General features: G+C 37.9%; 2 protein-coding genes across 2 annotated transcripts in view; one reads left to right on the top strand and one right to left on the bottom strand.

Moving 5' to 3' along the window:
• The window catches only part of MTREX (Mtr4 exosome RNA helicase), a 106,608-nt gene extending 99,264 nt beyond the window's left edge, over positions 1 to 7,344 (bottom strand). The window contains exon 1 of the mRNA XM_047086584.1: positions 7,055 to 7,344. Within this exon, the coding sequence (XP_046942540.1) occupies positions 7,055 to 7,188 (134 nt within the window). The 5' untranslated portion in view covers positions 7,189 to 7,344. The remainder of the gene's footprint in view (positions 1 to 7,054) is intronic.
• An 86-nt stretch (positions 7,345 to 7,430) lies between these two features.
• The window catches only part of DHX29 (DExH-box helicase 29), a 45,848-nt gene continuing 35,693 nt past the window's right edge, over positions 7,431 to 17,585 (top strand). Inside the window, exons 1-3 of the mRNA XM_047086563.1 lie at positions 7,431 to 7,810; positions 14,936 to 15,009; positions 16,396 to 16,509. Coding sequence (XP_046942519.1) covers positions 7,630 to 7,810; positions 14,936 to 15,009; positions 16,396 to 16,509 — 369 coding nt within the window. The 5' untranslated portion in view covers positions 7,431 to 7,629. The remainder of the gene's footprint in view (positions 7,811 to 14,935; positions 15,010 to 16,395; positions 16,510 to 17,585) is intronic.

The raw sequence follows: 17,585 nt of genomic DNA, 5'->3' as shown, positions 1-17,585 counted from the left end.
TCTCAAATTTTTGGCCTCAGAATTATTTATTGTATTAAAAATGATTAATTCCAAAGAATTTTGTTTATGTAGTTATACCTATTGATTAGATAATAATATTGAAACATTAGATAATAATATTGAAAAGTTTTCTTATTAAAAAAATATTTACTTATTAATTCATTTTAAGATGGAAACAATCTTATTTTAACATTATGTTAACATTATTACTGTTAGATTTAACATAAATGACACCTGATAAAAAAATAAGTATTTTCAAAAATAATCTTTAATGAGAAGAGTGACATTGTTTATATTTTTGCGAATCTCTTTAATGTGTGGCTTAAAAGTATGCATCTAGACTCTGCATCTGCTTCTGCATTCAATTTGACATAGCTACTGTCATGAATTTTATGAACAATGTTGACCCAAAGCCAGACACGAAGGAATGTATTCTAAATGATTCCATTTACGTTACAGTCATAAACAGAAAAAAAACCTAACACATTATCAAGATAGTCACTTTTCTGGGGGAAAAAGAAGGATGTCTGAAATATTCTATTTTGTGTCCCAAATGGGGGTTACATTGGTGTGTTTGTTCTATGAAAATTCAACTTATGGACTTTCACACTTATCTTTTTATGTTTTACTTAGAAAGTTGTTTTTTTTAAATAAGAGTATCAAATAGTGGTAATGTTCTGAGGTATGCCTGAACAATCTTTCGCTAACAAAGGTTCTTCTTTGATGCTTAGCAAAACTTGAAATATGTAAACACAATTCCTCCCAATTTAGTGGAAAAGGTAACCATTCTTGCTCAGTCTATTTATTGCTAACTACTTATATGAATCTCTTTTGGACAAGCCATCAATATCCTTGGTCCTCAGTAAAGTAAGACATTTGGAAGATACTGAAGATCCCTCTAGTTCTAACATTCCACTACTCTAACCCTGATTTAGTAAGCATCTACAAAACCACTACACTTAAAACCTACTAGCAGCTGGTGACAATCATAAAACAAAAAAATTAATTCCTATACCTCTGAGAAACTTAAAACCTAAATTTATAGATACCTTCCTTCAGAAGAGCTATATTATTCTTTAAGACTGTTATGTTAGAGTTCTAGGTCCCCAATTATTTATTTCTCTTACAGCTTGGTATGTATGTCACATGTGGAATTTGCACCCTTGAAACACGTGAGTTAAACAGAAAGATGGAAATAAAGTGTCACATATAACAAGCTTACCCTTTAAGAGTAAGTTTTTTATTACTGAAACCCCATGAACGTATGTTATATCTAGACATGACAACCACATCATGGAATCCAACATAGAACCCTTTTCTTATAAAGGATATTAAAGTAATTGGCAAAATATGACTAAGTCTATAGATTAGATAATAGTACTGTATCAATGTTAATTTCTTAATTCTGACAATTATTCTCAGGATTGAGACAAGGACATCATTAAGAGGGAGAGGGAGATGAATCATTCGGCCTGCCACACCATTGAAGACAAAGGTGCATCACCTGTGGAAAAGAATTTGGCAACACCTAGCAAAACTACATACATTTACCCTTTAACCTCATAATTCTACTAGGAATCTATGCCAAAATAACATGGCAAAAAATTTTTAAAAATTTCAAAAACAGACAGACATGTACAAGGCTATCTGTAACAGTAAAAAACTGAAAATAACCCAATGTAAGAGTTCTATACACTAACATGGAGGTATCTGTATTTCATCATGTTAAGAGAAAAAAGATGAACAGTTTTTAAATGGCACCTTTTGCATAAAAATGAGTGAAGACAGACATGCACATGTGTATTTTCAGAAAGAAAATAATAAAAAGAGGGGCGCCTGGGTGGCTCAGTTAAGTGTCCAACTTCAGCTCAGATCATGATCTCACGGTTTGCAAGTTTCAGCCCCAATTTGGGCTCTGTGCTGACAGCTCAATGCCTGGAGCCTGCTTCGGATTCTGTGTCCCTCTCCCGCTCTGCCCCTTCCCTGCTCATGCTCTGTCTCTCTGTGTCTCTCTCAAAAATAAACATTAAAAAAAAAAAATTAAAAAAAGAAATATTAAAAAGAAACCAAAATCTCAAGGAGAGGGAACAAACAGGACAGAAGAGGCAAAGATAAAATCAAGAATACTGTTTTATACTTTTGATTTTGGAACCATAAACTGTTTTACCATGATTTAAAAATTAAAATTTTAGCAATCCCTGGGGCGCCTGGGTGGCGCAGTCGGTTAAGCGTCCGACTTCAGCCAGGTCACGATCTCGCGGTCCGTGAGTTCGAGCCCCGCGTCGGGCTCTGGGCTGATGGCTCAGAGCCTGGAGCCTGTTTCTGGTTCTGTGTCTCCCTCTCTCTCTGCCCCTCCCCCGTTCATGCTCTGTCTCTCTCTGTCCCAAAAATAAATAAACGTTGAAAAAAAAAAAATTTAAAAATTTTAGCAATCCTTAAAATGGAAAATAAGTTGAAACAAGTGAACATAACAGGTATCAAATTAGTAGCATAAACATTTCAAAAAGGAACTATTACAGAGTATTTTCACTGTTGGTGTGCTACATTTTTTCTAAGGACAAAAAGAACCATGAACTAGAACCACAATCTATTCAATATTTTATTCTGAATTGCAGTATTATTATACACTGTTATTTTTTTAAATATTATAAGAATACATAAAATAAAGTTTATGTAATATTGTTACGGATGAACGTTTTCAGAAAAAAAAAGGATAAAACTATAAAAACCAAAAAAGTCAAATAAAGACCCTATAATATTAATTGTATTGTAAATGTCAGCATGAACTCTATTTTTTTCTAAAAACAATGATTCCCCAGTTCTTTCCACAGTAAAGACCTAAAAGCAATGAAATCCTGTACCCAAGAGCACTCGAAGCCCTAAAGAACATTTCCCACTATAAGGAACTAGAGACCCTTTGGAGACACCAGATTCCAGGTCTGGGCTGAAAACGTATACTATGAGTCAAGAGTATCTTTTGACAAAAAACAGAGAAGCTATCTAAGACTGATTAAGCTTGTCGAAAGGAGACAAGAGCCAACACGAAGAATTAGCATTGGTAGGACTATGAAAAATAATAATGCAAATGATTCAAATGTCCGTCAAAAGATAAAGGTATAAACATATATGGTACATCCATAAAACTGAACACCACTCAGCAACAAAAAGGAACTGATGATATACACCACAACTGAACGAATCTTCAAAGCAATGAATATGAGAAACCAGACCAAAAAGGAATATATACTGTAGTATTTCATTTAAAATTTAATTCTAGAAAATGCAAGCTGTTCGCCAGTGCCAGAAAGATCAGGGGTTGCCTGGAAGGAGGACTGGAGAGAGGGGTGCATCACAAAAAGGCATGCAGAACTTTTGGGAGTCTTGATTGTGGCAGTGATTTAGGATACTTCAAATATACCCGAATAAAGCTTAAAAAAGATAAAGAAAAATGAGTGCAAAGGAGTGTAACACATCAAATCATGAAAATCCATTCATCAAGAAGCTAAACACATAATCATACACCCATGCTGGTCACCATTGGAAGTTCCTTAGGACACAACTAATCTCTGTTAAAATTGATAAATTATCAAGCATTTTTCCTATTTCTTCTATGCACTGTATTTCAAGGTAACAGCTGGTATGAGAGTGTTCTTTTTTTTTTTTTTTATAGATGGATGTGAGGTAATAAACGTAGAAAGGACAAAAATAGAAAAACTGCCATTTTGCCAACCACCAACAAAATAATGGAGCTAGGCAATCAACATAGGTGCGTGCTAAACCCATCATGTGAAAAGTTGAAGAGGAGTAAGATTGATCTATCTTAACCCAATGATCAATCTTAAAAAGTGTGAAATAACACTACATATGTCTCATGATGTAATCTTATGATACAATGCAATTGGAAGTACATGGCACCACTATGAATTATTCCTATCTAAAACTGAACCTGAATCTAATCAATTCTATCAGAGCTATCTAATATATACATATATAATGCAAGCTACACACATAATTCTAAATTTCTAAAAACCACATTAAGAGTTAAAAAGAAACCAGTTTTACAGTATTTCATTTAATCCAATATATGGAAAACATTATCAATTCATTACATATCAAGATAAAGATTCATGAGGCAGTTTGTCGTTTTTTTTAATTAAGTTTTCAAAATCTCATATTACATTGACAGCATTATCTCAATACTGACTAGCTACAGTTTAAGTATGCAATAGCTACAGTGGCGTAGTGGACAGTGAAGCTTTAGATAAAAGGACAATTTACAGTAAATACTTGAGGATACAGGAACTAGTTAAATGACAGCCTAAGAAAGAAAATCCAGGGGATGCCTGGGTGGCTCAGTTGGTTAAGTGCCCAACTTGGGCTCCGGTTATGATCTCATGGTTTGTGAGTTCGAGCCCTGCATAGGGCTCTTTACAGTCAGCACAAAGCCAGATTTGGATCCTCTGCACCCTGCCCCCCAACTCCCCTGCTTGTGTGCACTAACACTCTCTCTCAAAACAAATAAGTAAACTTAAAAAAAAAAAAAAAGGAATGTTGTTAGTAAATAAAATCCCTTAAGTCCCTAGTGTTCTGTATTTTCTTATGTGTTTCCCTTCTCTAATGTTCATATATTTCCTAATAAAATTAAAATGTAAATTTGATGATTTTTGTATCCTACAAACTCTTCCTTTAGAAGTTCGTGGAAACAGCTTACCACTAGTACAATGCAAAGTGAATTAATTTTACCTTAGTAATTTTGAAGCACAGTATTTACTAAAGTGGGAAATTACTTGTGCATTATCCTCATTATATTGTAGTTGCCCAAACTACAGTAACTATTAATTATTCCTATTCGGAAAAAAAATAAAAGCAAAGAACCTGTCTTTCTCATTTTCCCTTAAATGTTCCCCCACCCTCTCCCAACTCCTTTTAACTCAATGAGAAACACTATTTTTCTACTGTGTTTCATTCCCACTTGCAAGACATTTTACAGTGATTGTTCTGCTATCCCTCTAATCTTTGTCTTCAGCATCACTATACTTGCCCAAAGGATCTCCAACTCAAACACTACCAATTCAAACATCCCTATATGTAGACATAACCTCCTGTCCTAAGGTTTGCCCAAACCCTAATTAAAATTGCCCACTGGATACCTCCATTTGGATATAGTATTATCACTTCCTTCGTCTCAAGTCAAATTAATTTTATTTACAAATCACTATCTCCTGTAAATTTCCATATTTTTCTTCTTCTTGTTATCCAAATTCAAAATCTCTTTTGCGGCAGCTGGGTGGCTCAATCGGTTGAGTGCCCGACTTCAGCTCAGGTCATGATCTCGAGATTGTGAGTTCTAGCCCCACATGGGGTTCACTGATGTCAGCCAGTCAGCGCAGAGCCTGCTTCAGATCCTCTGTTCCCCTCTCTGCCCCTCCCTCTGCTTGCTCTCTCCCCAAAATAAATATTTTTTAAAAATCTCTTTTGACTCCTTTTCCATTGTTCTTACCTGCTTCATTGTTAACACACATCAATTTTTTCCTTCACAGCATTTTCCACCTTTCCTTTTCCTTCCTTCTGCTACCTCCTGAATTGAGGTTCTTTTCATCTCCTAAATGAATAAACTAAAACACTTCCCTAATTCCCTTTCTTATTTTTATTATCTTTCCTCCTTTAACATACTCTGACAGCCGCTATCACATTAATTTTCCTAAACTACCACTCTACTTAACCAATCACCAAGTTAGGAAAAATTCGTGGTATTAAAAATGAAATTAAAACTCTCATGCTTGACATTCAACATCCTTCACAGTCTAAATAAAACCAACTTTTACTCTGTTTTATCTCTTGTCCCTAAACAAACACTCCCTCTAGCCCGCCAGTAACAAATCATTTCCTCTCCCCAGAATAGCCTCTTGCATGTAAGAATCCCTGAATGACAGGGACACCTGGGTAGCTCAGTCGGTTGAGCAGCTGACTTTCGGCTCAGGTCATGATCTCGCGGTCTGTGAGTTCAAGTCCCGCAACGGGCTCTGTGCTGACAGCTCGGGGCCTGGAGCCTACTTTGCATTCTGTGTCTCCCTCTCTTTCTGCCCCTCCCCTGCTTGCACTCTGTCTCTCTTTCAAAAAAAAAAAAAAAAAAAAAAATCCGTGAATGACACAGAGATCTCTTTTGGAACTGTACGGCACTTTATACACAATTTATTTTATCTCAATCACCTACTAACCTTTAAAACATGTACCTGGTTTTACCTCTTTACCAGGACTAAAAATTCCTTGAGAGAAAAATCATGTCTAATTTAATCCTATTTATTGGGTATCTCCCTTAGCTAAGAGTAAATTTTGTTAAGAATGAATCATCTTTTACTTTAATCCAAATATCAGCTTTTCCTTGCTGTACTATAAACAATATCGTACACTTTACGATAGTTCTATGCATCAATCTAGTACATATGTTTAGGAACCATTACGTTTCAAAAATTTTCTTAGTAAACTCAACGATAGCCAGCTTTTGAGAATCTATTACATGATAAGCACTATTGGGTGCTTGTACATAGGTGCATTCACATTCAATCCTCACAACCTTAGTAGCAGACACGTTCTTTTTTAAGGGCAAAAAGCTACAGCTTGGAGATTAAATCTCTCCTGAGTCCTCCTGTTGCGATTTGCCCGTTCCAAGTCAATTCAAGTGACGTTTTCTAAGCTCCTTAACCCTTTACTCAACTGGTCATTAGTTTCATTAAAGACTGTGCCAGGTATCGTGGGCCACAGAACCTAACAGATACACCTCACCTGTCCTCCCGACTCCACGGCGCACACGGAGGTAGAGCCAGCAACCTAGGTGTTAAGGAATTACTGTGGCAGGAGCTCAAGCTGTCTGCGGGCACCGGGGAACGCCAAAATCCCAACTCACCAAAACAACATTCTCCCCAAAACCCTTCACTTCCCGATGCCACTCGGTCTGCACCACAGTTGCTCATGCTCTTCAGAATATTGTGTTTTCTCCCCTCAGCAATGACGAAAGAGAAAAAAAAACAAGCCAACATCCTGACATTTTTCTTACCCGCCCTTTTCTGCAGACCCTGGCGGCCCCTTCCATTTCCCCTTCTCCTTCTCTCTGTCGTTTTTAGTGCCGGGTGCGGTGGCCGAGTCGTCCTCAAACACGCTGAAGAGCTCATCCCCGAAAGCGTCCGCCATCTTTCCGAGCTGGGAGACCGAATCTCCCTCCTACCCACGATGCTCTGCGAGCGTACCGACAATGACGCCAAGGGAAGCCTCAGCGGTACCCCATGGGAGACAAAAGTAGTCTAGTCACGCAACCCCATCCCCCAGAATTCTTCCTTGACTTCTTCTCTTCCGACTTTTCCTTTCCCACCACGACTAGACGGCCAGTTCGCTAACTTAAAGAAGGAGCGCGGCGAGAATGCCCGGCATGCGGTAGGCACCTAGAGGGAGGCGAGGAGGCGGAACCTTGGTGAGTCGCACCAATTGAAATTCAGCGGTCGCCCAGGCCCTAGAAGCCCGGATGAAGGACGCAGTGTGGCGGCGTGGGACCCGGGGAATGTAAAGAGCACTTGGAGACGGTGCTGCGGTGGTTCCGGGACTTAGAGCAGCAGGGCACTTTGCTATCGATGCAGTATGGGAGGCAAGAACAAGAAACACAAGGCGCCCGGGGCCGCGGCGGTCCGGGCCGCCGTGTCTGCTTCCAGAGCCAAATCCGCCGAGGCCGGAGCTGCTGGGGAGGCCCAAAACAAGAAGCCGGTGGCCAGGCCGCCCCCCGCAGCTGCCGCTAGCACCAGGGAGCCCCGAGTCAAGCAAGGTACGAGCGGTCCTGGGGCCCCGGGCTTTCCACCCCGAGCAGCTGCTGCTGTTTACGCGGTAGAAGCCAGCGCAACCTGGGCCGACCCTAGGTCTCAAAATTTGTGTCTTCCACACCTGCAGCTGCTAGTTTCTATGCGGTGGCCTTGTTCTAGGTTAGTGTAAGCTTTGGGAGCCTCTGAAGTTATGACAGTAGTCCTCTTGCAGCCTGTCACCTCCCACTTAACCGTGCTTTTTCTTAAGAGAACAGAATAAAAATTGCATTTGCTCCCGTTTCAGCAGGAATTAGTCTTGAGCCATCATCTAAATTAGCTAGGTTGATGCAGAGGGTAATGTGTGGAGTTCCTAATCTCCTGGAGTCAGGCCCTTTTTGTACTTGATCTTCGTATCATTTTCAACCACTGTTTTCATGTGTTATGGAAGAACAAGTAATAACAATTTTAGTACTTAAACACCGAATATGGGTATAACCTATTGTGGAAATATTTCTAATCTTTACCACTGTCATGCATTCTTTGCTCACTGTGTATTTAGTTTGATAACTCAGAGATTGCTGATTCTGGCTACAGATGAGCAGGCCCCTATATAAAAACTGACTCTAAAACATGTACAGGTATCCTCTATTTTGTTCTGTTTAGCTTGTTTGCCTCTAGTTCTTATCGAAATGTTCGTCCAACACATGTTTTTGAATACTTCTGTATCTCATGATGTTAGGGGTGGGACGAGCAATGTAGACAAATCACCTCTCTCTCGGAACTTTCTGATGTAATGGTGGACACGGGCATTAAATAATCCCACCACCATTGCTTTATAACTGATAAGTGCCACAAAGAAAAACTAAGGAAGAAGGTTTTAACAAGCTAACCTAATTTTTACTGGAGAAGAGGAGGGGTCATAGATGGTCTATTTGAGAAAGTGACTGTTAAACTGAGATCAGGAGGACCGGTAGGTGTTACCCTGTAAAGAATGGGGGAAATAGTGTAGTATTCCTGGCAGAGTTAAGAAACTCCATGTGCAGAGATGGTGAGTGAAGAAAGAGCTTGGGTCTTTGAGGTCCTCATGGAATGTAAGCTTTGCATAAGAGAAGATGGCACTAAAGAAGTGTACACTTAGCAAACTTTCACCTACAAGGTGAATAAATCTTTGCCCCACAATTTATTGCAACATTTTAACTACCAAGTTTTGATGCTTGTAAATACAAATACATAGCATTTCTCTTTGACTATTATTCTGTGGCTCTTTTCCTCTGAACCAGCCTCTTTTGGATTCTCTTGTCTTTTCTGATATGCCTCTGAATTCTTTCAACTCTATAATCATTTGTTGTATTCTTTGGCTTCCTATTCCTCCTGCCCCAAAACGTGACCCTCAATGAAGGTGTTAGTCTGTAACAGTATAGTTCTCCATCTACAGTCCTTCTAGGAGAGTACTTCCATTACTAATTCTGTCTTTTTCTTTGTAGATGATTCCTCACTCACTCTGTCTAGTCCTGGTTTTCATTCTAATCTCAAGTCAGCCATTTCCATATTTACGTGGACCTTTTGACCCTATATTGCAAGCCTCTCAAATTTAACAGGGCTCATACTAAACTATCCTTCTCTCCTGACACTAGCTTCTATGATCTGCTTGTTTTTGTTTTTCCATATTCCTTTTTATTCAATGTTAATAATTACTTTTAATGTCTTCCTTTCTTCCTCACATCGAATCTCTTGCCATGCTTTATACAATCTTCACTTATCTTCTGTGTACACCATTTTCATTTTTCATGTGTACACCATTTTCACTTTTCAGCACTTTGTGCTGTTCATGCATCAGTCTAGGTACTCATGAATTCCTGGAGTACCAACAAAGTTTTCTAATGGGTCTCCCTACCTCTTATTTTTCTTCCTCTAGTTTGTCCTGCCTGCAGTCATCAGATTAATATTGAAGAAATGCTGCTTTCTGCATAGCACTTCTCAGTTTCTTTCACAGCGTCTGCACTGACTTTGTGATTAAGTCCAAACCATTCATCTAGCATCTAAGACCCCTTTTCCAGCCTTGCTACTAATTCCTGTATTTACCTATAGCAAATCTAATGTATTTTCATTGTTCCAAGTGCAGGTATTGACTTTCTGCCTCCTTGTATTCTTGCCATTTTCTCTTAACGGAATGCCATCTGTCCCAAACACATCTATCCCAAATAGTGAAATCCAATAACGCCCTTCTCAAATGTCAAGAGAGAAAAAATGAGAGGTTGTCTATGAAATTTGTAGGAAAGATTTTATAACTAAGTTCATATATATAGCACTGAAAATAAATCTGCTGTGCAGACTGTGACGTGATTTTTTTTTCTGTTTGGGTATTTTTATATAACATGATAGTAGGCCTGCTTTGGAGGAAAAAACATTATTTCTGAACTTGTTTTAGTTGTTAATGTAAGTGTAATTGTTCTACTCCCCTTCAACTCTTTTCAAAAATTTGAAGGATTGTACATATCATTACTTTCTGAAAATTGTCCTGTCACGTAGAGGGAGAAAATGTCTTCTGCCATGAAATGACTCTTGGCACAATTCTCAGTATTCTCTCACTCCTGTTTTTTTCACTTCATTTGTTCATCAGATAATTTTTGAATTGCTACTATGTTCTAGGCAAGACTAGGCCCTGGAGATACCACATGAACCGATCGAGGGAGAGGACTAACAACTGTAAGGCTGGCGTTTGTGAAAATCCTTAAGCCTAGCTGAGATGTAAAAATCCTAAGAAGGAAACAAGACTAGGGGGACTAATGTCATGAGTTAACTCATAAAACCATGTTAAATATTTTTCAGGGTCATCCAAATAAAACAAAAAGTGCGACAAAAATCAGAAAAGTGACTTGGTAAAGAACGAATTGAATAGTAGAGTCTGTTTTTGCTTAGAACAGGGATGGCTTCCCTGAGGAAACATCTATGCTGAGGTGGTTTGAAGCATCCAGTTATTAGAAGATCTGAAGACAATGTTTGAGGCTGAGGGGACAAGGGCAAAGGCCCTAAGATGGAAACAAGTTTGGCATGTTAACAAAAAAAAAAAAAGAAGAAAGTCCATGGGTAGAATGAAAGAGAAGGGGCTAGTGTTGGCATTAAATGTAGGAGAGACCTTAGGTAATTTACATGTTTAAAGGATTAGTCAGGTGGCTCTGGTGGTATGGACTTCCTCACAGACCCTGACTGCTCAGATTGTATCATTTCATCCTCGTTTATTCTCTAGATACCCTGTATTTCCCTTTCGCAGTTTGCATAGTTAGTTACTTAATGACTCCACTAGTAATTGAGCTCCATGAAGACAAGGACTGCGTCTTATTTATCCCTGTTTAGATCCCTTACCTGGTTCACATCCCCTTACGAATGTGTAGTGTTGGTCAGAAACAAACCAAAATGCCTCAGTACACTTGTCACCAGCGCTAGCAACTCAAAGTGAGTGTATTAGCAATAGTGGGTTATTATAATCACTCTGTGATACAAAATGCAGTATATTATAAAAGGAATATGTTGTGAAAGAAAGAGTAGTTAGCAACAACACATTGATTTTTTGGCTGGTGTGGTTTTTTTTTTAGCAGAGTCATCTTGAGGAAATCACTTTTTCTGTGCTTCAACTTTAATAAATATTTTTTAAAATAGTGTGCTGTGTTCTATGAACTATCATTTCTAAATTTGAAATCAATAATACTTTTGCCTCGGATATACTGTACACTAACATCGTTATTTCCAGTCAAATTTACAAGAACTCCCTCTGTCTGAAACAGAAAACCACAGTTTATGGAAAAATGTCTTCAAGTAGCTGTCCTAAATCCTGTACACTTTATTTGGCAAAAGAGTGGGACCCATCTTTGTTCCATGGCCTATTGACTTAGAATTCCATTTGAAAATAGAGTTACTAATTTCTAAGTTTGAGTTACTATTTTCTTCTGGTGCCTTCACTTTTTGCTGAATAACACATTAGAATATGGCGGTTACATGCACATTCTGAAAGTTGGCGGCTGACAAGAAAGGAGACTACAGAATCACCAAGTAGAAAATTAGAGCAGTTTTGGAGGAATTGAGTAAGCTCATTCTTCTTACTAGCTCTGCAGGTTTCAAGTTAAATTATAGATATTCATAATAACACATCATAAAAAGGTTTGAATTTTCTTGATGGTACTGTGTATATAACAGGAAGCATAAATATATTTTGGGAAGTTTTCCATAAATTGTTTAAGATGCATTTCAAATTCTGAAGCTTTCGTTCACACTCATTAAAACTCTTATATGAACATGTTTTAAGAAGAAGAAGAATTCAAAATAGAAATTGCCTTACTTGATTTAATTGGTACTTTCTCTGTGGCAAGATCTCATTGTTGCCTTAGTTCCTTGGCCTATTGATTAAAATGAAAACATACCCACTTTTAGAGACCTTTAATTGCACCCAGTGAATGTGCAGCAGTATCTGTGTGCATTCCCTCCCTGGTTTTCTGGGGACTCAGCGCTTCTTTTATTTGCCCTCTGGAAGTTGACAATATAAGCTGACTTCTAAGAAGTGATACGGTTGTTTGTCTTAGGGAGAGTGGTTGGAGAAGACAAAGGAGAGCTTATTTCAGTCTTCAACACAAAAAATTATTAAAGGAATTTATAGTTTCACCTTCATCAGTAACACATCAACCTTGAATTGCTTCTCAGTATAGTCTTGGTAATAAACTGCTCTACCATCTGTACCTTTCCCAAAAGGGTTATAATTGGATCCCCTCAGTGGTTTTTGGGACTTAGAAACTGATTAGTATGCAAAATTTGTGAATAAGTTTACTGCAAATGATGAGACTTCACAGAAATGGTTAAGGACTACTGATATGTACTCGCATTTATGACTATTGACTTGAGTTTATGAGCAAGGTTACTAGAATTAAAGTTTAAGACTACAAGATAAGGAAATTAACCATAATGTGCCAGAATTGTCACTATCTTTTCATATACTCTAGGTAACCTTGGGTACTTCCTGTAGAACTAGCATAGATTCAGGGAACCACTGATGTCTCTAATTCAGACTGCCCAAATGTAAATAGTTACTCTGAAAAACTTTTTTCTTTTAAATTTTTTTTCAATGTTTATTTTTGAGAGAGACAGAGCATGAGTGGGGGAGGGGCAGAGAGAGAGAGAGAGGGAGACACAGAATCCAGAGCAGGCTCCAGGCGCTGAACTGTTGGCACAGAGCCCAACACAGGGCTCGAACCCACAAACCATGAGATCATGACCTGAGCCGAAGTCGGACGCCTAACCAACTGAGCCACCCAGGCACCCCAAAACTTTTTTCTTTTGAAATGGCTAATTATATTAAGTAGCATCTTGAAAGGAAAACTCTAAGTCAACAGAGACCCAAGTTTTTGACCTTTAAAATCATAATAAGCAACTTTTAATGTTTAGGTTTCTCTCCAAAAGTAAAAAAAAAAAAAAAAAAAAAAAAAAATCCTTACTTTGAGATTTATTAACAGCAGAGTAAGTAGACGTTATAAGATTCTAGGAGTATTCTCATATAGTAGTGGTTTGTCAAGTGTGTTCAAGGGATCCTGTGGAATTCTTGAAACCTCTCTGTCAGGGACTCCATGAAATGAGAACTGTTTTCATTAATCTAAAATGTTATTTGCCATATTTGTACTCATTTTCTCATGAGTGTACAGTGGTATTTTTCAGTGGCTACATGATAATAATACAAAAAATTGATTGGAGAAACCAGACATTAAGAGATTTGCAAAAACCCAAAACATTTTTTTGGAGGGTTTGGAAAATGTAGGTATTTTTCATAAGAAGTATTTATATTATAGTGGGTTTGTTCTTTTTAATGAATTAATGAGTATTTAAAATTTTTTCCTTTTTATAACATGATGTGTATCAGTGTTAGAATTCACATAAAAAGTATTTGGGATCGTCACTGATTTTTAAGAGAATAAACAGATCATGAGACTAATGGTTTGAAAATAATATGTGTTCCTTCATGGTTACTCGTTAGAGAACTGATATGTATAGTGTTTCTCTTGGCTGGAACAGACTTGACAACTGTAATGGGTTTAGTAGTATCATTCCCACCCCCCCACCCCCATCTCCCCAAAGTTCATTTCTACCTGGAACCTCAGAATGCAACCTTATTTGGAAATAAGATCCTTACAGATAAAATTAGTTAAGGATATTTCATCTCGAGATGGAATCATCCAGTGGCTATTGTCCAGAGAAAGGAGAGAGATATGTGAACACAGACACCAGGGACTAAGGCCATGTGAAGCCCCATGTGTAAAAGGCAAACAAGGCAAGCAATTCCTGGGATTACCAAAAGGATTACCAAAGGATTCTTGTCTAGAACCTAAAGGGAGCATGGTCCTAGTGACAACTTGATTTTGTACTTAAAGCCTCCAGAATTGTGAGAGAATATGTTACATTTGGCCAACCATGTTTGTGGTAATTTGTCCTAAGAAACTAGTACAGCAACCCTTGGACTCAATAGGAGAAGATGAGGGGCGCCTGGGTGGCTCAGTCGGTTGGGCATCCGACTTCAGCTCAGGTCATGATCTCACAGTTTGTAAGTTCAAGCCCCGTGTCGGGCTCTGTGCTGACAGGTCAGAGCCTGGAGCCTGCTTCAGATTCTGTGTCTCCCTCTCTCTCTTTTCCCATCCCCCACCCATGCTCTGTCTCTGTCTCTGTCTCTCTCTCAAAAATGAAGATTAAAAAAAAATAGGAGAAGATGACAGGAGCTGCTGCCTCATTTATACTTTAGGTGGGAGTATTTCTCTTCAAAAATAACCATCTTCTCTGCCAAGAATCTAATATCCTCTGAGAGATCTTGCTTCAGTTTTAAGTGCCACGCAGAAGAGCATCTGACTTTAAAAATATAAAGGTGAACATAGATTTAATTTAAAAAATATACATGCCTTTGCTCTTTGTAAGTAACTTGTTAACCTTGAGAATGCTAATTGGTAAAATGTTTGTGAAAATTTAGAGGTAGTATTGCTGACTTGTAGATTGAGTTATTTGGTGAAGTAGGCAAAAGAGAGGTGAAATCAAATATTTAATGTTTAGCAATTTTTAGAGAAAAAATAATGTAGTAATTATTAATGATTAAACTGCCTTGACTACTTGTTGTCTGTTATATACAGGTCCGAAAATTTATAGTTTTAATTCTACAAATGATTCTGGAGGTCCTGCAAATCTGGATAAATCTATTTTGAAAGTGAGTACTGAGGTCTTGAGTCATTTCAAGAAATGTTGTCTTTGAAAAAGAAAGAAAAAGGTATATTCTTAAATAAAAGAAATGGTGTATTTTAAATTTTTGTTATAAATTAATTGCTGATTTGTACTCAATAGATGTAAATCGTAACATATATGTTGAAAGCCTATAGGAACTTAAGGAAGATGTGGGTAAGATCCAAATTAAAAAAAAAAAAATTAATGTTTATTTTTGAGAGAAAGAGGAGGGAGAGGGGAGAGAGAGGGAGACAAAGAATCTGAAGCAGGCTCCAGGCTCTGAGCGGTCAGCCCAGAGCCTTATGAAGGTCTCAAACCCACAAATCATGAGATCATGACCTGAGCTCAAGTCGGATGCTTAACTAGCTGAGCCACCCAGGTGCCCCAAGATACAAATCTTTAAGGATAACATATGCATCCTTTCAGACCTGGTTTAGTGTACATTTCCAGCCTCCTTTCCATTATTCTTCTCCACTTAAAATTTTAGTTTAAATCTCATTGTTCCTCCAAATCCCGTGTGATTTTATGACTCTAGGCTTTTGTCAGTGAACTCTCTGCTTAAAATGACCTGCTTTTCCTTCTCCATTTGTCACCTCTGGAGCCTCTAAGAAGTCCTTCATAACTCACCAGTTTTTCTTGTGGTCCCATTTTTTTTTTAATAGTTGCCATGCTGGTTTACAGTGTATCTTTTTATATAGGTTTCCTGTGCTAGACTGATTTCTGTAGTATATTTTTGAGCATAGATCATGGTAGGCATTCAGTAAAGATGTGGTAAAGGAAAGGTACATGTTTGTAGGTACATGTTTGTGTATTCTGAAGTTTAAAGTTTGGAAAGAACATATGAAACAAAAAAAAGGAATACAAGGTGGCTAATAGAAAAACAAGATCAAACATTGGGAGCCAAAAGAATTTGTGTTACCTAACTATTACTATTTATATAGTATTTATTTTTTATTTGATATGTGTTCTTTTTAGTGTAACATCCATTCTTTAAAGCTGTTTGCTTGGGGTTTACATTAAGCAGATTCCTGGGCTCCATCCACAAGGATTCTGATTCAGCTTTACGATCAAGCTTAGGAATCGGTCTTTATGATAGCAATTCGAAGACAATGCAGCTTCAGAGGGTTTGTAAGAGGATTTCTTCCTTGCCATATGTTGCTTTTTTCATATCCCATTTTTTCTTAAATATGTGGTACAGATATAGTCCAATGGCGGTCTAAAATATAATAATTATTTTACCTGATTTTAGCTTAAATCCTTGGATTGTTGGCAGGGATACAGAAAACTATGTGATTTTCTTCTAATCATTTATTTATTAAATATTATGTAATAATTTAGATTCTAATTGACAGGACCTTTTTGGATTCAACAGGTGGTAATTAATCACAAACTAGAGCAAAGAATTATTGGAGTGATAAATGAGCATAAAAAGCAAAATAATGACAAAGGAGTGATTTCTGGAAGACTTACTGCCAAAAAATTACAGGTATTTTGCAAACTTTTTTTAAGTTCTGTATTTTTTTTTATGTTTATTTATTTATTTTGACAAAGAGTGCATGCATAAGCGGGGGGGGGGGGGGGGCAGAGACAGGAAGAGAGAGAATCCCAAGCAAGCTCCATGCTGTCAGCACAGAGCTCAACACAGAGCTCGAACCCACAAACCATGAGATGATGACCTGAGCAAAAATCAAAAGAGACGCTTAACTGAGCTACTTAGGTGCCCCCACTAAGTTCCTTATTTTTAATGGAGCATTTTTTTAAAATTTTTTTTTTTCAATGTTTATTTATTTTTGGGACAGAGAGAGACAGAGCATGAACGGGGGAGGGGCAGAGAGAGAGGGAGACACAGAATCGGAAACAGGCTCCAGGCTCTGAGCCATCAGCCCAGAGCCCGACGCGGGGCTCGAACTCACGGACCGCGAGATCGTGACCTGGCTGAAGTCGGACGCTTAACCGACTGCGCCACCCAGGCGCCCCTAATGGAGCATTTTTAAGCCTGTTCTATGTTGTAAGATAGTGAGATAAAATGACTTTTTCAACTCCGTTGAGATTTTATGTAGATCATTTCCATCTGCAGAACTAGGGAAGGAATTGTGCCATATACAACTACACACATTAAAATGGTGATGTGAAAACTAAATTACATTCCACAAATTATATTAGGCTCTATAGTGGGCACTTTGCTTACATTTTCTCTGACACAACAATACCAGAAGATACTTTGCCCCATTTTTCAAATGAAGGAATCAGGGCTTGGAAAGATTACTACATAAGCTATAGTCTGCAGTTGTTAATGAGTAAGTAGTAGAGTAAGCACAGTCTGGATTTGAACCAAATTCTCTCCAGCTCTGAAGATCATGCTTTAGAAAGTACGTTAAGATGCTTTACTTTATAGATGAACATGTTCATTGAAGCACTAATCATAAGAAAAAGAGAAAACATCCTGAGTGGCCACTAATAGGAAAAGGTATGATTATGATACACCTACCTAATGAAGTATGTAACTCTTATAAGTGATGAAGAGTTTCTGATAACATGGGAAGATGCTTATGTTACAGTGAT

Source organism: Lynx rufus, unplaced genomic scaffold (assembly GCF_022079265.1).
Source record: "Lynx rufus isolate CCGP_SWC_20201006 ecotype Redwood Valley unplaced genomic scaffold, mLynRuf1.p SCAF_1, whole genome shotgun sequence".
Lineage (NCBI taxonomy): Eukaryota > Metazoa > Chordata > Mammalia > Carnivora > Felidae > Lynx > Lynx rufus.
The sequence above is the reverse complement of the archived record's forward strand: the minus strand, read 5'-3'. Positions and strand labels throughout refer to the sequence as shown.